Source organism: Pelobates fuscus, chromosome 2 (genome assembly GCF_036172605.1).
Source record: "Pelobates fuscus isolate aPelFus1 chromosome 2, aPelFus1.pri, whole genome shotgun sequence".
Lineage (NCBI taxonomy): Eukaryota > Metazoa > Chordata > Amphibia > Anura > Pelobatidae > Pelobates > Pelobates fuscus.
In genome coordinates, this window is record NC_086318.1 from 427,835,446 (window position 1) to 427,861,505 (window position 26,060).

The 26,060-nt window shown below is 40.5% G+C and overlaps 1 protein-coding gene across 1 annotated transcript in view; it reads right to left on the bottom strand.

Moving 5' to 3' along the window:
- The window catches only part of ITPKB (inositol-trisphosphate 3-kinase B), a 105,511-nt gene extending 79,788 nt beyond the window's left edge, over nucleotides 1-25,723 (bottom strand). Inside the window, exons 1-2 of the mRNA XM_063444054.1 lie at nucleotides 25,119-25,723; nucleotides 8,710-9,940 (exon numbers count right to left, since the gene is read on the bottom strand). Coding sequence (XP_063300124.1) covers nucleotides 8,710-9,774 — 1,065 coding nt within the window. The 5' untranslated portion in view covers nucleotides 9,775-9,940; nucleotides 25,119-25,723. The remainder of the gene's footprint in view (nucleotides 1-8,709; nucleotides 9,941-25,118) is intronic.
- Between the last annotated feature and the right edge of the window lie 337 nt (nucleotides 25,724-26,060).

The window sequence follows — 26,060 nt, forward strand, 5'->3', positions numbered from 1 at the left end:
ACATCCCAAATCCCAGTGCACACAGAATGTCAGACAATGTTGCATCATCCTTCACACAGAGCTAAGTGCACGGCTTCTTGCAGAAGTTATAACCACATGTGAGAATAAGTTTCCACTCCAGTGCTACAGGCACTCGCCCACGCTGGCCCTGCTCAATACAAGTTGTGCTTTAGTATGACACGAGGAAGATGCAGCATCAGCTATTTGGAGTGTCATTCCCATCATCCACAGGTAGTAGCACAGCACTGCCTCATGCCTGCACCTTTTTTTGTAGGTACATTTTTAAGTTGGGTCACCAAACTGAACTGTCTGTAACTCACTGAACTGACTTTGATAGCTGAAGTGTGCGGGTACAACGTATTGTAAAATGACAAATGATACCTCTGGGTGCTGGGCCAAACTATAACATTACAGTATAGTTCTCTGAATTCCAAATTCTGCTATTTTCTGACAGCCTATATCACAATTATTCACTAAACTCTGAGCTTTAGTAAACTAATGCCAAATGGTAAATCTGAGACTAAAAGAAACTATCTGTCTATAGCCGAGATGGAGAATACCCATAGGCCATATCTGCAATTTTAGTCTCAATTCATCCATTCAAATCTAATTTGACCATGGGAATAATGCAGGTTGTAGTTTGAAAACTGGGGGCCTGCAGTTAGCCATCTCTTTATTTTTTTTCAAGGGACGTTCAACACACCATAACCTGTACATTTCCTATAGTTGTTATGGTGCAAGGAGATATTGTATGTCGCCCCTTTTTCAGTACCGATGACCTGTCCCCTATGCTCTTGCCAAGATAATGAGAAATATTATCTACGCATTACCTGTTGCAATTTAGAGGAACTTGCTCAATTGATCTCTTTTATAAACTCACAAAGAGGTAGAGAGGGACGATGAGCTACCGGTAATCTGTTCTCGTTGCTCCCAGCCTTTATTGCCAGCTATATTTGGACAAATAAATGATACATTTAATTTCAGCATTATCTGCAGCAGCACAGGGGTCCGTGCTTTGTGTACCAATCCAAAGTCGTTTAACAAAAATTTTTATTAATGCACCCAAACAATCCATGAACTATAACCACTACAATAAACTGTGCCTTTTATGATGTCCCTTAAAGTTTATATACAGTATACTAAGGGTGGCCAACAGGTAGTCCCCATCTGTTGAAGAGCTGCAATTCCCATCATGCTTTGCTAGCCTTACGATTTTGCCCACCCCTGTAGTACATGTAGATAACAACACTTACAATATTGATTTTAGTTTGGTTTTGTTTGTTTGTGTTTAATTCTATTTAGCTTTAGAAAGTGCTTGCATTAAGAAAGGTAAAAACAGCCCCTTTTATTTGCATGTTTCATCTGCAGGAAGTCAATTGCAGAGGAGGTTGGTTGGTAATGTTAAAGCCATAATCTACACATCTGTTTACAATGGTGTTACACTCACTGCACACCACACACAGGGCTTTATTCGCTAAACTGCGAATTAAGGAGAATTAAGAAGGGCGCTGTAACTTTTAAGCCAAATTAAATAATCTGGGAAACTCAGATGTTTTGAAATAACATGTTTAATTACCTTCACTGTTCAACGCAATTCACAATTTAGTGAATACATCCAAAGGAAAGACTATTGAAAGCTAGTGTATTGTCATTGTCTGTTCAGACAATGGGATAACAAAAACACAGTGCCAAACGTGATGTGTTAGAGGTGGATTTTAAGTAAATTCAGTATTGAATGGATTGTCCAGGCACCATAAACACTGAATAGCATCTACATTAGCTATACCCACCGGCGGCGGACAGAGCCATGGTACCCACGGATTCTCATTCAATGGCATACTAAAGTGGGACGGTGCAAGGGACTTCATGCACTATAACTACTTCAGTTAGATGAAATGATTATGGTGTCCCTTTAAATATCTCACAGTGGAATGTAGCATACTCATGGAAAACTTTTTGAATGGGTTATTGATAATGTGAGAATTTGATCAATTAATTAGCATATTGATATAGTCATATATTGACATATTGGAATTTGAAATAGTGGACTATTAATATTGGGGTCAATATGTTGTGGTATTGGGAATATTGATACACAGGGTCAATATATTGGGGTATTAATACATTGGGATATTGATTAATTATGATTTTGATACAGTGGGATATTGATACAGTGTTGATATTAAATATATGGATTTATTTATTAGAATATTGATATAGTGGTAAACAGACATACCGTGATGTTGATATATTGACATATGAATATATTTGGATATTGATTTATATGGATATTGCGTGCAACAATGTATTGCTAGTGAGGATACCTTCCAAGCTGCACAGGAGGACAATCAGATCAAATGTATTATTCTATCTATACATTTGTAAACTATTTGAAAGGCTCAATCAACCTATTACTAAACAGCACGTTGATTATGCTGAGTGTATGTTTTATTCTACCAGCTATGTCTAGTTTGACCTACATTTTATACATGTCAGTTGTCCTGTTTGGCCAGAGATGGTGAAAGGTAAATCCCCACTTTTTTGTACAACAGATGGGGATCGGCCTGTGGCCACTCTTGGTTTCGCAGAGGGACGGAAGATATAAAATTCAAGTTGGCAAGTGACAAAATCACGACACAGTTTAAGGATTTCTTTATTAATTAACTGATGTAAGAAATTCCTGGTACAGACCGAATGTGAATCTTTAGCAAAAAGTCACCTTTTATTACAGCGATAACTGAAAAAAAATGTCCCATCTCTTCTATAACACTAAATAGGGACATTGATTGTGTTAAGATTGGTAAACATGAGACAACAAGAGTGAGAGACTTGTGCAGCAACACTAAACTACGTTTACAGATATCTCCTTCAAAGGAAATGCCATTTCACTCTGCGATCTGGGTATGTGAGTAAATTCTGTGAAAAATGTAACTCTTATACCAGAATAGGCTGCGTGAATTCTAAACCTTTCCCCTTTACATTCTATCTTGTACTTTACGAAAGAACTGTTAAATGGATCGGCCAGTTTTTACATTAAAGGGGAAGTTTAAACACTATAATCACCCTCTGCGTTTTCAAACCATTTTATACTAACCCGAATCCAAAGGGTTTTAATTTGCTATATCTAATGCCCAAGGATTATCTCTGCTTTAGTTATATATTTTCCTTTTTTGTTTTGGTCGGTGTGTATTGTGTGTAAAGTTGTACAGCGCTGTGGAATATGTTGGTGCTTTATAAATTCCAGTAATAATAATAATAATAATAATCTGAACAGTGGGCCAGACCACAAGTGTCTGGGGGGCACAGATAATCATCAAACTGTGGTTATGGTGCAAGTCACCGAGTACCCCTTTACTTAAAATAGACCCAGATCTCCCACCTTCTCTCTAGTGCCCCACCATAAGCACTGCTATGGGTTCACATAATCTCTAGGGACACTTTCCCACAATTTCTTTTCTTTGGCTTGTTTTGGTTTGGTAGAAGATTAAAAAAAAAAACACACACAACTATCTCTGTATAGAGCTGGTTATCTCCAGAGTAGAACTTTGTTATTTGTCGATTTTTTTTCTATTAGTATTTTAAGTAAAGTTCAGTTCCTGTGTGTACATTATTATTATTATTATTATTTTATTATTTATATAGCACCATCAGATTCCGTAGCGCTGTACAAAGGGTGGACTAACAGAAATGTAATTGTAACCAGACAACTCGACGTACAGGAACAGAGAGGTGGAGGGCCCTGCTCAATGAGCTTACATTCTAGAGGGAGTGGTGTATAGTGACACAAAGGGTAAAAGTAGGGGTATGGAGTAAGATGTTAGAACACCCTAATGTATTGTGGTGTGCACACCTATACAAGAACAAAAATTGAGTACACAAGTTACCTTTTATCCTGCCATTATTTTATATCATTCCATATTTACCTAGCAGTGTTCTACATATATTATACGACATTATATCCTATATTAAATTTTAAGAAAATCTACTTCCTAATATGTTATTAAACTTCTGCAGTTAAGTTGCAGATTATCAGTTACTTAAATTAGCCAGTAATTTCACGATGCTGCGTGGGCCTATACTGACTGAAATGATTAATCTTAAAAAAAAAAAAAAGGAGTTAATGGTTAAAAAAAAAAAAAGTTGTGGGGGGGTTTACTAACAGGAGTATTTAATTTTAAGTTGCAGGCTTGTATGTAGTATGTGAGATGAATGATATATTTTGATTGGCCAGACTTTGCTATGTTCAGTATTCAAGGGGCACGTGTCTGTGTTAAAGATTAAATCCCCTATAATGTATTTTCATAGCTGGAATATCTCTCTGCTCTAAATGTAACCATGTTTTACAATGGGGCCCATATAAGTAGAAGGAAATGGCTAACGCTGGCCAAAAAAATAAAGTTTTATTGGGAAACAGGGACGCAATTCATGCTATGTTCTCATTGGCTATTGTAGGTTATTAAATTGATGTGTAAAATTAACATTTATTAAAAAATATACGTGTGTTTTATTTTTTTTCATATAAAGTCATATTATAACAAATGTTATATTTACAATTTGGAGACTTTTTTTAAAATCCTTTAATTGTTGTCAAGAAAAAAATAGCAATTTTACAGGAGGAAAATGTAGGCAAAATGTCGGCAAATCAATGTCACGTAAGTTTTAGGTTATCAGAAAAAGAAAACATTCACTAACAACATGCAAAACAAAGAAAAACACACAGAAGCTTACAAAAGGACGAAAACATCATGAAAGTATAAAAAGAAGATAGGAGAGAACAGAACTAACTGTCACAACATTTTGCCAAAGAGAAGGGGAAGAATAAGTCTACACGTGAAAAGAGTAACGAAGATTCTGAAGTTCAACCTTTGCCTTCTTCTCAAACAGTCAGTGTGTTCACTAATTAGTTGCTGTCAGTTTAGGCTTCATTTCCAGTTTGTCTAGTTCGACTTTAAATTTGAAATCGCCTTGAATACTAATAGTAAATAGCTCTGTGATAGTAAGATGTTAGCTCTGTAGGCTCAATTCTGACATTAGTAAATAAGCCTAATAGTAAAGATATTTCTCAATAAATGCCTTAAAGGACCACTTCAGCTCAATGAAGTGGTCTGGGTGCCAGGTGGATTTAACCCTGCAGCTGAAAACATAGCAGTTTCAGAGAAACTGCTATGTTTTCATTGAGGGTTAATCCAGCCTCTAGTGGCTGTCTTCCTGACAGCCGCTAGAGGCGCTTCACCGACGCTCAATGCGATGACGCTGACGTCCATAGGAAAGCATTGAGTAATGCTTTCCGATGGGCGGTTTGAATGCGCGTGCTGCTCTGGTCGCGCATGCCATTCAGAGCTGACGTCGGCAGGGGGAGGAGACGTCACCAGCACCGAGGGAGCCCAGGGCAGGATTAAGGAAAGTGGCTAATGGGGGTTTAACCCCTTAAGTCCAGCGGGAGTGGGACCCTGAGGGAGGTAGGGAACTAATAACCCTAAAGTGTCAGGAAAACAAGTTTGTTTTCCTGACACAATAGTGCTCCTTTAAGTGAACAACAACAGGTTTTGCAGAAAGTGTCATACATCCGAGGAAGCACAGAGCAAAAAGAAACACACAATGAAATTAATTGTATTAAATACAGTATGTCACCTAAAAAAATACATTTATCTCTAGTTTGTTTTTAAAAGGGACAATCCAAATAATGTAACCACAACAACAGTTTATTGTAGCGGTTATGGTTCTTGTTTACTATGGGTGGAGTCCCTCTCGTGTTTGTCAAACCAATTTTAAGAGGTATGACAAAATGGGGACTCCATATTGAAAACCATAAGAAATCATCAGCCCATTGAAGTGGTCTGGGTGCTGTGTCCCTATTGCACTTAGTGCTTCAATGTAAAACTTTACAGTTTTAGAGAAACATTGCAGCACTAAGACAGCCTCCAGTGGCTGTTTACCAGACAGTCACTGGTGGACTTTTGGTCCGGTAACTGACGCTGGACGTCCTCATGCTCTCCATGAGGACATCCAGCGTCAGCTATCTCCCCATGGGAAAACATTGATTAACTGCTTTCTTATGGGGAGGCCTAATGCGCGCGGCACTCGGCACGCAAGTGCATTAGCGCCCCCTCGTACAGTGACGGCGGAGGAGGTGGAGCCACCACCCAGTTCCGAAGGACATAGGCGCTGGGATCTGGTAAGTAAATAAAGGTGTGTAGGGCGAGGGAGGGGGGAGGCGGAGGGAGCTTTAGTGCCAGGAATATAGCTTCGTATTCCTGGCACCATGGTATCCCTTTAATGTAAAAAAAATGAAGTGAAATTATTCTTACTTCCCCCTGTTTCTTTAACGATAACTATCGATAAGTGGAGATCTAAATCATCACATCTTATAACTGACAAACCATTAAACTGCTAAATAATCTAATCACTGTAACATTCTGACCATTATCATTGTTATGTCAGACACCCACATGAAAGGCTGCACATACTGACTGCAGTCACCATTGCCACTTTAAACCACTGAAGTGGTCATTGTGCTTGAAGTAACCCTTTTAAAAAAGTAATAAAATACTACTAGTTCACAGACAGTTCTTCACACACCGTCATCATTTCACATGGGCAAAGGGCGTTAGGGGGTGTAGCCAGGGAACAAGCTGTTCTGAGAAATTGTAGGTGACTTAATTAACCCTTTAAGGACACATGACATGTGTGACCTGTCAGGATTCCCTTTTATTCAAGAGGTTTGGTCCTTAAGGGGTTAAAAGAATGTTGCAACTAAAATGTGATGAAGAATAGGAATAATGTAACTCTTTTTACACAGACTGATTTCTAAACACATTTACTGTAGTTTAAAGACATTACTGGGAGTATCGTTGCTGTGGAGCACTGCTTTAAATTAAGACACACCAAACATTCTAAATCCTTCACAAGAGGGGTATTAGCATAATAGGCAACCTTCGGCACTCCACATGTTTTGGACTACACCTCCCATAATGCTTCGCCGGCATCATGGGTGTAAGAGCATTATGGGGGATGTAGTCCACAACATCTGGAGTGCCGAAGGTTGCCTATCCCTGGTAGAGGGTCAGAGGGATTTGGCCCCAAAATAGGGACTATCCCTATAAAACAGAGACACTTAGAAGGTATGAATTTATGTAATTCATGGTTATTTACTAGTGTAGTTATTATGGGGAGTTTAACGTAAATTTTAGGCCACAATAGTTGAGTTAGAAAAAAAATCTCAGGTGTCATTTCATTTAGACTATTTTCCCTTTAAATTCGTGACAATTCACACTGCAGTGAATAAAACATTTTATGTCTTGTCATTCGCGTTCACCGTACGTCACGTAATGGCTTTAGAACTTACAAGTAAAAGTAAAAACTGGTAAAAGGCTAAAGGGGCCAATTTTTGGATCAAACCAATTTCCCACTTTGCAGTTTAGGACTTTATTTTCGCAGTTCGGTTCTGAATTCACAACCACCCGCTGTTTAGTGAATAATTCCTCAGAGTCTTTTACCAGGAAACATTGTATAATGTATAAATCAAACTCACAGACATGTTAGTGCTTTTAAAAAAAACAAAAAAAAACAACAATGATTATAATTAGACCACGGTTCAAAATATTTCACTTACAACTGTGAAATACAAAAGGATTTTCAAGGAAACAAAACAATAACAGGAAGAATACAGGCATGTAAAGGCATACACAAACACATTCAAATGGAGCATTAACCAACTGAGCTACCTTCCTAGAAGTAACCTGGCAACCAACACACTCAGAAAATGTAACCCTTTGTAGATTAATTGTTTTCCTGCCACTCAATATTACCTGATCATTGAAGATGTCCTGCAGTCCCATGTATCATTAATATCACTTAACCAGTGGGATCGCATTTTTCAATAAAATCATTAAAGATCGAATTGTTACGACAATATAGATCATAATTGGTCTTTAAGGAGTTAAACGGGTATAGGACAGGCTATCTTGAATTTATGACAAGATCAAAGATCAAAAAACACATTTAAGTTAAAAACAGACAGTAATATGCTAAGACTAGATGGGCTAATTGTTTTATCTTCTATTAATAAAATATTATTTATTTATTTTCTCCGGATATTGTGGTTAAAGTCACAAGTTTACTTTGATAGCCTACATATATGATCTGCTTGTAGGTTAACTTGAAATCATGATGACATTGCTAAACATGTATCGTATTATCTGAAGTATCTACGGTATATTCATTTTAAGCAGGCATTTAAACATACAGTGAGAGCAAATTAATGTAAATTGACCAGGGAACTTTAAATTTAAAGTGGCTGTGTCACCAAATCCCCCTCCCCCGGCCTACGTATCCTTCCCTTAATTCCCCCTAACCCTCACAACATTTAGATGCTCTGGGACCTGTGCTACTTACTTACTGTGCCAGTTCAACCAGGTCTTCTTCCATGGCACTGCCATCTTGGATTTTCCAAGATGGTGGCTGTCATAATTCACTGGCCCTGCTTTTCCCCATACATGCCCATCGAGAGTCTACTAAGACAACTGATAGCATAGGCTGCCCAGGGCGGAGGGGGGAATTTCTACAGAACCGCTTTAAGGTCAAAAGAGGTAAATTTTGGGAGTTTGGCTACAATTTGCAATTCACTGGTGAATTTTCAACAATGGACAGTTTAGTGAGCAAACCAAAATAAAAGGATTAAGCATACAAAAAAAAGTGCAAAGTACTTACCACCCGAGGCTTTGGTTGTTCAATAGTCTGAAGGAAAGGAGGGCTCTTTTCTAGTGAGCGTTCAGGATCACTCGACACATCATCCTCAGACTCATCCCAGGAGGATGAAAAACCAGTAGAGGAAGCTGAGGAGGATGACAGCTTCCTTGGAAGAGATGTTGGATTGATACTCAAACTATTACTCTCCACCTGCCCTTCCCAATCCTCCCCGTGGTCCGTAATGATGACAGCGGGAATAGGTCCTGGTGTTCCTATGGTAAGTGAGTTAGTCTTAGTTGATTCCTCCTGTGGAGAAGTGCTGCATTGCTGCCCAGTAGACACAGAGTTTATAGCTACTGATACATCCTTCTCTACACTGGGGACCAAGGATTGAGATGTAGGAACCACTGAAAGTCCATCCTGACTAGAACAAGACACTTTGCGGCCTGAATTGTGGACAAAGGAAAAAATGTTTTCTTCTCCCCACGTTCGCCGTAATGGTGATGGGGATCGACTTCCAAATCTAGGACTTCGGAGTCCTGGGGAAAGTGGGCTATTTTGGGCTTGAATGTGAGCTTCAAAAAGTCCCACAACCTGGTTCACCTGTACATTCTGAAGCTCACGTTGTATCCGAGCTAAACGTCTTTTTTCTTCTGATTCTAACTGCCATGTCCCTGAACCATTCCCCTGTCCAAACCCTGATAAGATTCCCGAGCGTGAACCTGCTTCTCCCACATTATAGCCCGGTAACCGAAGTGGGGAAGGGCACCTTCCAGCTTTCGGTGTCTGTCCATCCCTGCCATTCCAACTTGGGCTACGGCTTCTTGCAGTGGATCGTTCTTTTGCATCTCCAGGGAAAATGAAAGATGTGTTTTTGGTCTTGGGAGAGCTCGAAGGACTTGATGGTCCTGGGCTATAAGGTGGCAGTATCGCACTCCCCAACAATGGAAAGTAGGTGCTTTTCCTGTCTGGAACTGGCAAGACAGGTCTCTGGCAGCTAGGGCTAGTCTTTGTCACGCTGCCAGACTTCACATTACTATTATTCATCATCACCAGGCTATTCAAGGCATAGCAATATACAGCCATAGTACTGTACAGAGGGGAGCAGCAGACACAGTGTGCCCTGTGCACCTGGGACTCAGAAACAGGGATCCAAATGGCTCCGTCCCTTCCAGGACAGCAACATCTCCTGAATAGATGAACTGAGAAGTTCTGTGCTGGGCCCCAGTCCAAACCTCCATAAACAAAGCAGCTGTAAATGAGAAAGGGAGGGGAGAAAAAAAACACATGTAAATGACAAAGCGCTGGCTGAATGTGCTGCAAGTGTTTTGACTATAGCTGAGATCATAAACCATCTGAAAAAAACAACCCACTTCACTTATCTAAGGTCTTCCATTGACACTGTTGGTAGGGTAATAATTTGCATGTCAAAACCCAGCATTTTACACCTGTAGCTTAAACTCTCTAGTGGCACTTGGCTGGGATGATCACGTGTCACCATAACAGTTTGTTTGCTTAGTGTTCCTTGTGTGTAGCTGAATATTTTTTTATCTTCTTTAAACAGAGACAAGATAATTTAATTGCTGTTTGTGACTCCGGCACATTAAGTGTTATTTTGTGTTATTACTCCAGCACTGAAAGAGTTAAAAATAAAACTCTCTACCAACCAAATTCCACAGCTGCATAGCAACTTCACTTTTTAACTAATTCCTGTACCAGACTCAGAGATTCTTTTCAAATTAATTTCATTTAAGAGAAGCACTGGGAGGTTTGTTTTTTTTATGTGAGTTACCAAACAGCTAATTATAGGTCATTACATATTACCAATTTATATATTTTTTAATTGCTTAGTTATTTTGTCAATTTTGATACAATAAAATACATTTAATCCATTTATATTTCTTGCAAACAGAACTGTTCCCCCTTGTGAGTATGTAAATAGGTTATGCTATCGAGAAGTGATCAGAATGTACCTAATGCCTTCTTTTAACCTGTACATTAAAACCTAAAACGCATACCTACTGACCATGCCTAAACCTGTTTTTTTGTTAACCCTTTAATGACTTGCCCTAATGAAATGGTTAAAGTGGGTACAGGTAATGTTCTGGGCAGGTGTTACCACTAAATTATCATGTCCTAACTTTCACCCTCATGTTGGATGCAAATGAGGTGCTCAATGGCTGCTTGGAGGGACGACGATGGACAGTTTATTAGTGCATGCAAATAATGTAAGAATCAGGGAAACTCCTGCTTCCAGAGGTAAACACAGAATGTCCCGCACAATGCCTGTTTGTGACATTCTGTACGGTTCAAGGAGAGCTATGAAGCTGTCCTAGTGTATGCACATGTGAGGGATGTGCTTGAGCTGATGTATGGGGATAAATGCCCTTTAACCCCTTAAGGACACATGACATGTGTGGCATGTCATGATTCCCTTTTATTCCAGAAGTTTGGTCCTTAAGGGGTTAAATTATTATTTCATATTTTAATGAAATTACTTATTTTGTCCCTGCTTCTGACCCAACATGACTCTTTGCTAATCAATGCGGCGGGCACTCATGAGAGCCAAGTATGTTATCAGCCGCGCCAGGTGGAAAATAAAATCCCAGCACTGACTCTGGCATGTACTCTGCCCGAATTTGCAGCAACTTGTATCCTGTGTCAATAATGATTGAATTTATAAAAAAAAAAAATCAAAAAAAAAATCACAGGGACATTTTGTGTGCCAATCCTAAACCTGGCACCTGGTGTAAAATAAACACTGACAAACGTGAGCAGGCGAATGAAGCCAAATGTCCACATTTAAATATGAACAGATAAAAAGTACCTCTTCAGTTGTTGTAGAACTAAAACTCCCATTACGTTCTGCCAGCCTAAAGGCACGCTGGCTAAGCATTATCAGAGTTTTCGTTTGGTGGCAGCCAGGAAATTCTTTGCTGATTCCTCTAGCCCTGCTCTCGGTTATAGTGGGAATCCCTTGGCACTTGAGTTCATTTACTTAACAAACAGTAAAAGATCATTTGTATAAATGGCTGTCATATTAAAAAAAGTTCACTTAGAAATGTCTGGGCCACAATAACATGAATACCTAAACACGTCATCTTTTTGACAAGTGCCCAGACCATTTAAATAAGCCATTAAACGCATGGTTTTGAAGTCTTGTCATAGAGCTGACTTCAGCAATTTGATAGAAGAGGCTGCCACTAATTTTACCAAACGTGGGGTGAGACACAGGTAGCACAGCGAGTTATGGCTCCATCAACCTCTAACAAACACAAGGCAGATAACTAAAAGCAGAGGATGTAAATGAATTGCCTCTTTTGATGCTCAAACATAATGTTGATTTAAAGACGTAAACATTTTTTGTGAAAATTAGTATTTTAAAATTGTATACAGTATTATAAAAATGGAATTTCCGTTTGTATATGTGGCCTTAATTAAAAAAGTTGAAGAAAAACCCGCTTCCCCACCTCCGACCGGCGCTACCCCACCCTAAAACTTCACCCCATACCAAACCCCTCACCACCTCACATACAAGCACTACACTCACACCACAACACACCCAACCTACCTCACTCTGGCAAACTAGCTGCACATCCCCTAAAGACCAATCCGACCACCCTAAATGGCTAACACGCATACCACATCATAGTAAAAGCCCGAGACTACACACCTAGGGAATCTATGAGTAAAACTTACACTCACGGCTACCGACACACACACACCCAGACGGACATAGGATAACTACTACTCGTGCAACACCTCCGGGTCAGAAGACGACGAAACCCACGTCATGACCCTATACACCCGACCAATTGAACCCATAACCTACAAAGGTCACTTACCCAATACAGAGACTGCCTCACCACACGGACCATCCCATCCTACTTCCTACTCCCTGTCCCACCCCCCTCAATGCTACCCTCTCACTCCGGATATAACACAACACGAACCAAGACAGAGATAGAGCCCAGAAGACAAAAACCCTAGGGACACTTTAGAGCTCATTGTAAGACTCTTCTACCATCATAAAAAGCAGACAAACCTCCACTGGAAGATACACATCCCAAGCTTACCCGAATCCAGACCAGAAAAGTGGACTCAACCCCCCATTACATCACTAGGACCCACCACACAAACAACGGAATAAGCAAATAACACGGTCACAAGCAACTCAACTAACTACCACGCAAAACTCCCCGACAGACCTCAATCTGTTAGGCTTATATCAAATGGGGAAGGTCCACATGTAAATACGAACAACCATATGGGTATAACACAATTGTCACAGTCGAACAGGAGAAAGTATAACCGCTAAGCTCATATCTGATGTCTAACTTATATAGACGTGCACATCTATCCGGTAATTTCAGTATTATGTATTAACCCCCAACTCTCTCCTCTGTACCCCCACCCCTTATTACAAAACCTTTCAATACAAGAAATTTATAAAAAACAACTTCCCGGGGCAAAGACACGAACAACAAGGTACTACAGCCCGGCCTTTGACCGCCTTTGACCCCCTTCCCTTTTTATCCTACCCGTAACCCCACACTCCCACGCGATACCCCTAATATTGGTTATAGACACAAAAGACAAGTAATCACCATTGGTATAACGCTTGATACGCAAAGTTACGGACTATGCACCCTACCCCCCACCCTTCTCATTTCTGTTCCCCACCCCAATCCCTAAACAAAAACAACAGACATCGACCAAATGTAGAAAATGTTTATTTGCAACCAAAGCAGGTGGAAACCACCAACAGATAAATTATATACATGCTTGAAATATTCGCCTACTGTTAAACGCACAAGTCTGTTCTGTGAAATTTGTACTACAAACCTTAACCTCCCGTTTTCTTTTCTGTACCCCCACCCCATAAAACAAAAATCTTTCAAAATAAAGAATTTATAAAAAAAAAAAAAGTTGAAGAAACACTGTAACCAGTTCAGATGGAGCAGTTTGGAGAGAGGTGATTGGCTGAGAGTGCTGAGAAGGCTAATTCTAGTTGTCAAACTGTCCACTATATTCCATTTCGTGGCGGAAGGACCAATTCATTTAGAAAACGTTGACCTAGTTCTATTTTTTTCGCTGCATTACGTTAAATCCTTATCAGGGAATTCCATATGAACAGGAAATATGTGTTTAAATATAAGCACTTATTTCTGCTTTAGGAAGTTCTGAGTAGCCCTGGGATTCACCATATAATGCTGTTTCTGCAGATATAAATGTGTAAATGCCAAGCATCAGCAGACATTCCCCATGATATCCTTAAAGGGACAGTCTAAGCACCAAAATCACCTTAAAGGGACACTATAGGCACCCAGACCACTTCAGCTCATTAAGTGGTTTGGGTGCAGTGTCCCTTTTACACTTAGTGCTGTAATTTCAAACTTTGCAGTTCCGGAGATGTTTACATTGCAGCTCTACGTCTGCCTCCAGTGGTCCGGTATCCACGCCGGGCATCCTCACGCTCTGCATGAGGACATCCAGCATCAGATTCTTCCCATAGAGAGAGGGAGCGATAGTGCCAGGAATGCAGCTCTGTCTTGATGCGGTCACCGCCGATTATCTGCTCATGGAGCGGGGTTTTGTGTAACTCACCCCCTGAACAGAACGCACTGCTTCCTGTAGGGACATGATCTGGTATCCCGGCTGCGAACATAGGAAACCCTCCAATAGGAGCAGGAAAGAGCGTGACCTCACAGTGCGCGGCTCGCCCTACTCCCCCATCAGTAACAAAGGACACTTTCTAGAGGCTATATGGATGGCTGTATTAGGCAGTATGTGTGTATGGATGGCTGTATTAGGCAGTATGTGTGTATGGATGTATGTATTGGGCAGTATGTGTGTATGGATGTATGTATTGGGCAGTGTGCGTGTATGGATGTATGTATTGGGCAGTATGTGTGTATGGATGGCTGTATTAGGCAGTATGTGTGTATGGATGGCTGTATTAGGTAGTATGTGTGTATGAATGGCTGTATTAGGCAGTATGTGTGTATGGATGGCTGTATTACGCAGTATGTGTGTATGGATGTATGTATTACGCAGTATGTGTGTATGGATGGCTGTATTAGGTAGTATGTGTGTATGGATGTATTGGGCAGTATGTGTGTATGGATGGCTGTATTAGGCAGTATGTGTGTATGAATGGCTGTATTACGCAGTATGTGTGTATGGATGTATGTATTACGCAGTATGTGTGTATGGATGGCTGTATTACGCAGTATGTGTGTATGGATGTATTGGGCAGTATGTGTGTATGAATGGCTGTATTAGGCAGTATGTGTGTATGGATGGCTGTATTACGCAGTATGTGTGTATGGATGTATTGGGCAGTATGTGTGTATGGATGGCTGTATTAGGCAGTATGTGTGTATGAATGGCTGTATTAGGCAGTATGTGTGTATGAATGGCTGTATTAGGCAGTATGTGTGTATGGATGGCTGTATTACGCAGTATGTGTGTATGGATGTATTGGGCAGTATGTGTGTATGGATGGCTGTATTAGGCAGTATGTGTGTATGAATGGCTGTATTAGGCAGTATGTGTGTATGAATGGCTGTATTAGGCAGTATGTGTGTATGGATGTATGTATTAGGCAGTATGTGTGTATGGATGGCTGTATTAGGTAGTATGTGTGTATGAATGGCTGTATTAGGCAGTATGTGTGTATGGATGTATGTATTAGGCAGTATGTGTGTATGGATGGCTGTATTAGGCAGTATATGTGTATGGATGGCTGTATTAGGTAGTATGTGTGTATGAATGGCTGTATTAGGCAGTATGTGTGTATGAATGGCTGTATTACGCAGTATGTGTGTATGGATGTATGTATTACGCAGTATGTGTGTATGAATGGCTGTATTAGGCAGTATGTGTGTATGAATGGCTGTATTAGGCAGTATGTGTGTATGGATGTATGTATTACGCAGTATGTGTGTATGAATGGCTGTATTAGGCAGTATGTGTGTATGAATGGCTGTATTAGGCAGTATGTGTGTATGGATGTATGTATTACGCAGTATGTGTGTATGGATGGCTGTATTAGGCAGTATGTGTGTATGAATGGCTGTATTACGCAGTATGTGTGTATGGATGTATGTATTACGCAGTATGTGTGTATGAATGGCTGTATTAGGCAGTATGTGTGTATGAATGGCTGTATTAGGCAGTATGTGTGTATGAATGGCTGTATTAGGCAGTATGTGTGTATGAATGGCTGTATTAGGCAGTATGTGTGTATGGATGTATGTATTACGCAGTATGTGTGTATGGATGTATTGGGCAGTATGTGTGTATGGATGTATGTATTAGGTAGTATGTGTGTATGAATGGCTGTATTAGGCAGTATGTGTGTATGGATGGCTGTATTAGGCAGTATGTGTGTATGGATGGCTGTATTAGGTAGTATATGTGTATGGATGGCTGTATTAGGTAGTATGTGTGTATGGATGTATGTATTACGCAGTATGTGTGTATGGATGTATTGGGCAGTATGTGTGTATGGATGTATGTATTAGGTAGTATGTGTGTATGAATGGCTGTATTAGGCAGTATGTGTGTATGGATGGCTGTATTAGGCAGTATGTGTGTATGGATGGCTGTATTAGGTAGTATATGTGTATGAATGGCTGTATTAGGCAGTATGTGTGTATGGATGGCTGTATTACGCAGTATGTGTGTATGGATGTATTGGGCAGTATGTGTGTATGGATGGCTGTATTAGGCAGTATGTGTGTATGAATGGCTGTATTAGGCAGTATGTGTGTATGAATGGCTGTATTAGGCAGTATGTGTGTATGGATGTATGTATTAGGCAGTATGTGTGTATGGATGGCTGTATTAGGTAGTATGTGTGTATGAATGGCTGTATTAGGCAGTATGTGTGTATGGATGTATGTATTAGGCAGTATATGTGTATGGATGGCTGTATTAGGCAGTATATGTGTATGGATGGCTGTATTAGGTAGTATGTGTGTATGAATGGCTGTATTAGGCAGTATGTGTGTATGAATGGCTGTATTACGCAGTATGTGTGTATGGATGTATGTATTACGCAGTATGTGTGTATGAATGGCTGTATTAGGCAGTATGTGTGTATGAATGGCTGTATTAGGCAGTATGTGTGTATGGATGTATGTATTACGCAGTATGTGTGTATGAATGGCTGTATTAGGCAGTATGTGTGTATGAATGGCTGTATTAGGCAGTATGTGTGTATGGATGTATGTATTACGCAGTATGTGTGTATGGATGGCTGTATTAGGCAGTATGTGTGTATGAATGGCTGTATTACGCAGTATGTGTGTATGGATGTATGTATTACGCAGTATGTGTGTATGAATGGCTGTATTAGGCAGTATGTGTGTATGAATGGCTGTATTAGGCAGTATGTGTGTATGAATGGCTGTATTAGGCAGTATGTGTGTATGAATGGCTGTATTAGGCAGTATGTGTGTATGGATGTATGTATTACGCAGTATGTGTGTATGGATGTATTGGGCAGTATGTGTGTATGGATGTATGTATTAGGTAGTATGTGTGTATGAATGGCTGTATTAGGCAGTATGTGTGTATGGATGGCTGTATTAGGCAGTATGTGTGTATGGATGGCTGTATTAGGTAGTATATGTGTATGGATGGCTGTATTAGGTAGTATGTGTGTATGGATGTATGTATTACGCAGTATGTGTGTATGGATGTATTGGGCAGTATGTGTGTATGGATGTATGTATTAGGCAGTATGTGTGTATGGATGGCTGTATTAGGCAGTATGTGTGTATGGATGGCTGTATTAGGTAGTATATGTGTATGAATGGCTGTATTAGGCAGTATGTGTGTATGGATGGCTGTATTACGCAGTATGTGTGTATGGATGTATTGGGCAGTATGTGTGTATGGATGGCTGTATTAGGCAGTATGTGTGTATGAATGGCTGTATTAGGCAGTATGTGTGTATGAATGGCTGTATTAGGCAGTATGTGTGTATGGATGTATGTATTAGGCAGTATGTGTGTATGGATGGCTGTATTAGGTAGTATGTGTGTATGAATGGCTGTATTAGGCAGTATGTGTGTATGGATGTATGTATTAGGCAGTATATGTGTATGGATGGCTGTATTAGGCAGTATATGTGTATGGATGGCTGTATTAGGTAGTATGTGTGTATGAATGGCTGTATTAGGCAGTATGTGTGTATGAATGGCTGTATTACGCAGTATGTGTGTATGGATGTATGTATTACGCAGTATGTGTGTATGAATGGCTGTATTAGGCAGTATGTGTGTATGAATGGCTGTATTAGGCAGTATGTGTGTATGGATGTATGTATTACGCAGTATGTGTGTATGAATGGCTGTATTAGGCAGTATGTGTGTATGAATGGCTGTATTAGGCAGTATGTGTGTATGGATGTATGTATTACGCAGTATGTGTGTATGGATGGCTGTATTAGGCAGTATGTGTGTATGAATGGCTGTATTACGCAGTATGTGTGTATGGATGTATGTATTACGCAGTATGTGTGTATGAATGGCTGTATTAGGCAGTATGTGTGTATGAATGGCTGTATTAGGCAGTATGTGTGTATGAATGGTTGTATTAGGCAGTATGTGTGTATGGATGTATGTATTACGCAGTATGTGTGTATGGATGTATTGGGCAGTATGTGTGTATGGATGTATGGATTAGGTAGTATGTGTGTATGAATGGCTGTATTAGGCAGTATGTGTGTATGGATGGCTGTATTAGGCAGTATGTGTGTATGGATGGCTGTATTAGGTAGTATATGTGTATGGATGGCTGTATTAGGTAGTATGTGTGTATGGATGTATGTATTACGCAGTATGTGTGTATGGATGTATTGGGCAGTATGTGTGTATGGATGTATGTATTAGGCAGTATGTGTGTATGGATGGCTGTATTAGGTAGTATATGTGTATGAATGGCTGTATTAGGCAGTATGTGTGTATGAATGGCTGTATTAGGCAGTATGTGTGTATGAATGGCTGTATTACGCAGTATGTGTGTATGGATGTATGTATTACGCAGTATGTGTGTATGGATGTATGTATTACGCAGTATGTGTGTATGGATGTATGTATTACGCAGTATGTGTGTATGGATGTATTGGGCAGTATGTATGTGTGTATGTATGATTGGGAAGTATGTGTGTATGAATGGCTGTATTACGCAGTATGTGTGTATGGATGTATGTATTACGCAGTATGTGTGTATGGATGGCTGTATTACGCAGTATGTGTGTATGGATGTATTGGGCAGTATGTGTGTATGAATGGCTGTATTAGGCAGTATGTGTGTATGGATGGCTGTATTACGCAGTATGTGTGTATGGATGTATTGGGCAGTATGTGTGTATGGATGGCTGTATTAGGCAGTATGTGTGTATGAATGGCTGTATTAGGCAGTATGTGTGTATGAATGGCTGTATTAGGCAGTATGTGTGTATGGATGGCTGTATTACGCAGTATGTGTGTATGGATGTATTGGGCAGTATGTGTGTATGGATGGCTGTATTAGGCAGTATGTGTGTATGAATGGCTGTATTAGGCAGTATGTGTGTATGAATGGCTGTATTAGGCAGTATGTGTGTATGGATGTATGTATTAGGCAGTATGTGTGTATGGATGGCTGTATTAGGTAGTATGTGTGTATGAATGGCTGTATTAGGCAGTATGTGTGTATGGATGTATGTATTAGGCAGTATGTGTGTATGGATGGCTGTATTAGGCAGTATATGTGTATGGATGGCTGTATTAGGTAGTATGTGTGTATGAATGGCTGTATTAGGCAGTATGTGTGTATGAATGGCTGTATTACGCAGTATGTGTGTATGGATGTATGTATTACGCAGTATGTGTGTATGAATGGCTGTATTAGGCAGTATGTGTGTATGAATGGCTGTATTAGGCAGTATGTGTGTATGGATGTATGTATTACGCAGTATGTGTGTATGAATGGCTGTATTAGGCAGTATGTGTGTATGAATGGCTGTATTAGGCAGTATGTGTGTATGGATGTATGTATTACGCAGTATGTGTGTATGGATGGCTGTATTAGGCAGTATGTGTGTATGAATGGCTGTATTACGCAGTATGTGTGTATGGATGTATGTATTACGCAGTATGTGTGTATGAATGGCTGTATTAGGCAGTATGTGTGTATGAATGGCTGTATTAGGCAGTATGTGTGTATGAATGGCTGTATTAGGCAGTATGTGTGTATGGATGTATGTATTACGCAGTATGTGTGTATGGATGTATTGGGCAGTATGTGTGTATGGATGTATGGATTAGGTAGTATGTGTGTATGAATGGCTGTATTAGGCAGTATGTGTGTATGGATGGCTGTATTAGGCAGTATGTGTGTATGGATGGCTGTATTAGGTAGTATATGTGTATGGATGGCTGTATTAGGTAGTATGTGTGTATGGATGTATGTATTACGCAGTATGTGTGTATGGATGTATTGGGCAGTATGTGTGTATGGATGTATGTATTAGGTAGTATGTGTGTATGAATGGCTGTATTAGGCAGTATGTGTGTATGGATGGCTGTATTAGGCAGTATGTGTGTATGGATGGCTGTATTAGGTAGTATATGTGTATGAATGGCTGTATTAGGCAGTATGTGTGTATGAATGGCTGTATTAGGCAGTATGTGTGTATGAATGGCTGTATTACGCAGTATGTGTGTATGGATGTATGTATTACGCAGTATGTGTGTATGGATGTATGTATTACGCAGTATGTGTGTATGGATGTATGTATTACGCAGTATGTGTGTATGGATGTATTGGGCAGTATGTATGTGTGTATGGATGATTGGGAAGTATGTGTGTATGAATGGCTGTATTGGGCAGTATGTGTGTATGAATGGCTGTATTAGGCAGTGTGTGTGTATGGATGTATGTATTACGCAGTATGTGTGTATGGATGTATGTATTACGCAGTATGTGTGTATGGATGTATTGGGCAGTATGTGTGTATGGATGTATTGGGCAGTATGTGTGTATGGATGTATTGGGCAGTATGTGTGTATGGATGTATTGGGCAGTATGTGTGTGTGTATGGATGTATTGGGCAGTATGTGTGTGTGTATGGATGTATTGGGCAGTATGTGTGTATGGATGTATTGGGCAGTATGTGTGTATGGATGTATTGGGCAGTATGTGTGTATGGATGTATTGGGCAGTATGTGTGTGTGTATGGATGATTGGGAAGTTTGTGTGTGGATGCATATAGAGGATGAGTGTCTCTATCCTTTCCCTAAATGTCTCCCCGGTCTGTTTCCTTTCTCTAAATTTCTCACCCGTATGTATTTTCCCTAACTGTCTCTTCAGAGCAATTCAGAGTTTAGTGAGTAAACCACTGAGAGAATGTAGCTGCATTAATGAGGGGGCGGCATGACGGATCCTTGCACCTGCCCTGCTCGAGTTAGGCTAGTTTATAACTACAATTGCAGTAGATATTCTTTATTTTTATTATGTTTTAACACGCCAGCATCATTTTCAGCATTGTACAATGGGTGACGGCAACCTACAGTTTTTTGCAAAGGGGCCTCCATAAAAGAGAATTCATCTAAATAGGTAACAAAGGTTATATGTGCATTCAGTCCAAGGTATGCAGTTATTATAAGGTGTCCTAACCATAAAATGTCTGCAAACATATATGACATAGTTTGTAAGAGATATCACAGTGGGGTTTGAGAAGACCAGAAGCGATGCGGTGTCTAGCAAGAAACAATAACTGTTTCATTGATTTGCCTTCCTAAAGAATTTTATATTTTTAAGGATTACTTAGTGGATAGAAAAGTAATGGAAATTCTATTTTTGTGGGGAAACGGATTACATACGAATGGTGCAGCCCTGGAGGAGTTGAGGAGATGTGATTGCAAGGAGTTGTTACGGACTGCAATTCCCATTAGGCTCAGAGAGTCAAGTGAGCCTAACCAGACTAAAAATAAAATACATTTAGTCAAAAATATGAATGTATCCCACTATAGAGTTATGTTGGTGCTATATAAATTAACATACAGAATTACACAATGACCCCATCTTTATAAAGAAGACTTACGTCTATCTTCTGTCCGTACTCCCACCTCTGATGCTCGCCTTCAAGATTTCTCGAGGGCTGCACCGTTCCTGTGGAACTCGCTTCCCTCCTCCGTTAGATGCTCACCCAGTCTCCACTGCTTCAAAAATCGTTAAAAACCCACTTCTTCATAAAAGCATATCAATTAAACTGTTAATAGCTCCTGACTGATTCCTCTTCTGCAACTGTCACTGGTCTAATACTATCCTTACCTTTTTGTGTCATTTTACCCCACTCCCTCTAGCATGTAAGCTCATTGAGCAGGGCCCTCAACCCCTCTGTTCCTGTGTGTCCAACTTGTCTGGTTACAATTACATGTCTGTCCGTCCACCCATTGTAAAGCGCTGCGGAATTTGACGGCGCTCTATAAATATCATCATAATAATAATAAAAAACTCTACAAACAATACATAATGTCTGTAAACTTGAACGGAAGCTGATATACAATTTATCGTGATATTAATGTTATTCTTTATGATTTATAAGTTATATCACTTTATGTTTAAAATGTTACTTGAGGTTTGCAAAAAAATAAAAATTAAAGAAAAGGTTAGTTTGCCAAGCAATTGCCACACGCCTAATCTGAGGTGGAGAATTGCATTCATTGTGGCTGAATTGCCTAACGTTTTACATAATCACTTTTACATTCATCACAACGCATTAAATAACAAAATATATTTTATCGACATATGACTGAATTCCCCACAGAAAGTTACCTGAAGATTTTCCACACCTTGTACTCAAGCGGTTAATCATAAATTGTGTTAATTAGGAAGTTATGCTTTTCCTACAAACTGTTTGTCAAGTAAAAAAAAAGCTTTATTATAGGTATCATAGCAACATCTCACAATGGCTTACCTGAATAAGATAAACCGTAATCTCACTCAGGTAGTTATTCATTCCAATGGGGTATGGGAACTAAATAGTGAACTGATGATAATGGGGACAAAAAAGTCAGGGGGGAAAGGTTACATTTTTTCCCCAAATATTTTGGCCTAGATATTGCAATATAATTTTAAGTTCCCCACAATTTAGAAAATAAAAATGTATTTAAATCTGTTGATCTCCAGGAATTAAAATATCATTAGATGAGTATTTAAAAATCACTGAAAACGCATTTTATTATTATTAGCCATTATATAGCGCCAACGTATTCCATAGTGCTTTAGTATTATACAGCAGGAATGTATGGCATGAAGTGATTGACAGGTAAATAAAGTTTCCAAGCACAAGAGGTGAGAGGGACTTGCTCACATGAGCTTACAATCTAGGAGCTGGTTTAACATTTTTCAAAGAAATGACATGTTTGCCAAGCTTGCTTTAAAGCACGCATTGTTTCTTTTCTTTTTTTTTAGATTGTCTTACGTGTAATTTGTTCTATAATTGCAGCTTTTGTCTGATAATCTAAGTACTGCATTAATCACTTGAGATCCGCTCTAATGCCGCAGGTTTAATGGAAAATCCAAAATAATCCCTTTTCCAAGACAATATCCCAAAATGCCTGCACAATATTCCTGTTGCCCTGGTTTTTTCACCCTTTCACTGCTGGTGCCAGAGCTATTTATTCATGTAGCTAGCTACAATGAGCTTGGTGGCCCTGTGCAATTTAGGAACAGGGTTATTATACTCATGATTCCCTTTTATTCCAGAAGTTTGGTCCTTAAGGGGTTAAATGTACTCAGAGAATAAAAAATCCTGCAATCTCTCATAGTAAGGTGGGAGGGGGACATAGAGAGTACTATGTATAAACAAAAGAGGTGCAAGTATTATGTTTGCCTCAGACAAGGTGGAATTGGCAATTTCAGGGCAAAATAAGGGGGAGGGGACTTTTTTTTTTCTAAAATGGGCACTTCTTTTGTCGATTTTCAACAATTCCTAATTTGTACAAAAAAAATAAATACACCTATAGAAAGTGATATTAGATTAAGAGTCCCTGTCTGAGAATTTAAAATATTCTGTTGTTCTGTAAATATATGAACAGCTTCAGAGCCAAAAGCGTGTTGAACAACACAAAAATGAAAACCAAGGGGTTAAAAAGCCACAACTGCACAGTCCCTCCCTACTCCAGCAGCTCTCCATGTGTTACATAACATTATCAGAGTGCCAGCATGTAATCTGCCTGCATGGATGGAGTATCCGACTCCTTTAATCCCCTCATCATCATCAACTCACACACTGACCCTCTCAGCTGCCTGAGGACCACATACACCAGCATCACAAGATATACTGCGCTATGGAACATGTTGGCGCCCTATATTAATAATAATAATAACAATAATATAATAATAATTACAATAAGGAATATATATATTCCCTATATTGTTGCATACAGTAGATTTAGATGATATGCACTTTAGATACAGCTCTACCACAGCCTTCTCAGTGTAGCCTCTCAGCTAACGTTAGCCAGCTCCCATCACTCGCAGCTAGTCGTCTGGATGATGGGGACCAGGGCTTTTCATTAACCCTTTAAAGGCTATGTCCAAAACAATAACCGGGGCTCTAAGGGTTACAATTCAAATTGTAGTGGATAGCACTCACACTCGTCGTATTTCTGGCTGAGCTTGATAAGAGTTATTGTAGCCTGGCATACACCCGTAACTGCTCAGTGTCATTATGAAATGATTCTTCTCTGGAAGTAACATTAATAGAACACATTGTATCAGTCTCCATAATAATAGCAAACACACTAAGCACCCCTGGTACTCACACCAAGCAGGCAATGAGAGACACCTGGCACTGTGAGAAGGGCCCCATAGGGTGTAGGTGTTGAGGGACCCCTGGCTGTAGGAGGAGGGCGCCATAGGGTGTAGGTGCTGAGGGACCCCTGGCTGTGTGAGAAGGGCCACATAGGGTGTAGGTGCTGAGGGACCCCTGGCTGTGTGAGAAGGGCCACATAGGGTGTAGGTGCAGAGTGACCCCTGGCTGTGTGAGGAGGGCCCCATAGGGTGTAGGTGCAGAGGGACCCCTTGCTGTGTGAGGAGGGCCCCATAGGGTGAAGGTGCAGAGGGACCCCTTGTTGTGTGAGGAGGGCCCCATAGGGTGGAGGTGCTGAGGGACCCTTGGCTGTGTGAGAAGGGCCACATAGGGTGTAGGTGCAGAGTGACCCATGGCTGTGTGAGAAGGGTGTAGGTGCAGAGTGACCCCTGGCTGTGTGAGAAGGGCCCCATAGGGTGTAGGTGCAGAGGGACCCCTGGCTCTATAGGAAGGGTCCCATGAAGTATAATGATTAGGTGAGGGGTAACTCTGAACTACACAGACAGCAGGTAAATTGGATCAGTACTCAGAGTTCACTCAGGGCAGCACTTACCTGAGCACACTCACTCAGTCCCCAGAAGTAACCAGTGTCTGTTGTCCAGGAGCTGAACCCTTGGATGATAAATATGAATTCTCCAGCCTTGTTCTCTATCATCTCCCCAGCCTGACTACCTCCCTCCTCTCTCTCCCCAGAACCCCCATCCACAGTCTGGTCCTTTATCTCCCCAGATCCCCCATACACAGCCTGAGACTCTGTCTCCCCAGATCCCCCATTCACAGCCTGGTCCTCTATCTCCCCAGATCCCCCATTCACAGCCTGGTCCTCTATCTCCCCAGATCCCCCATCCACAGCCTGGTCCTTTATCTCCCCAGATCCCCCATACACAGCCTGAGACTCTGTCTCCCCAGATCCCCTACACACAGCCTGGCAGCCTCCCTCAGCACCAGTGCTGGCTGCAGTGTGCAGAGAGGCAGCAGGAAGGAAGTTGTGAAGCCTGTCTGGGGTTGAACTCAGCTGAAACAAGCTTCCTTTTTGTGGGGCTTGGCAGGAGGGAAACACTCAGAAAGTTTCCATTGTCAGAGAGGAGCTGCACCCTCTGATACTTCCCATCAGTTACTTTCCACTGACTGATCCTGCAGCCAGCACAGCAAACCTCTGTGTCCTGACCAATCAGCAGCCAGCTAAAGCAGGGGGGAGGAACTCACAAAGGGATCAATATATTATGGAAACAGAAACTGTAATAATTCTACAGAGGATGATGGATAATCTGCTTTCTAACCTGTATGGAACTGGCTTCCAGTTTATGGCTGGCTGAGGCTGATGGGAATGGGATGCCAAAATCCACAGCAGCTGGAATGCCAGTTATTAATTTATTGTTCTGCAAAGGATAGAAGGCAGTCAGTAGCTTTATATCAGGTATAGACCAAAGGAGGCGTCCCGGCTGTTTTAGAACTGCAATCCCAATGATGCATTGCTAGGCTTGGTACTGGAAAG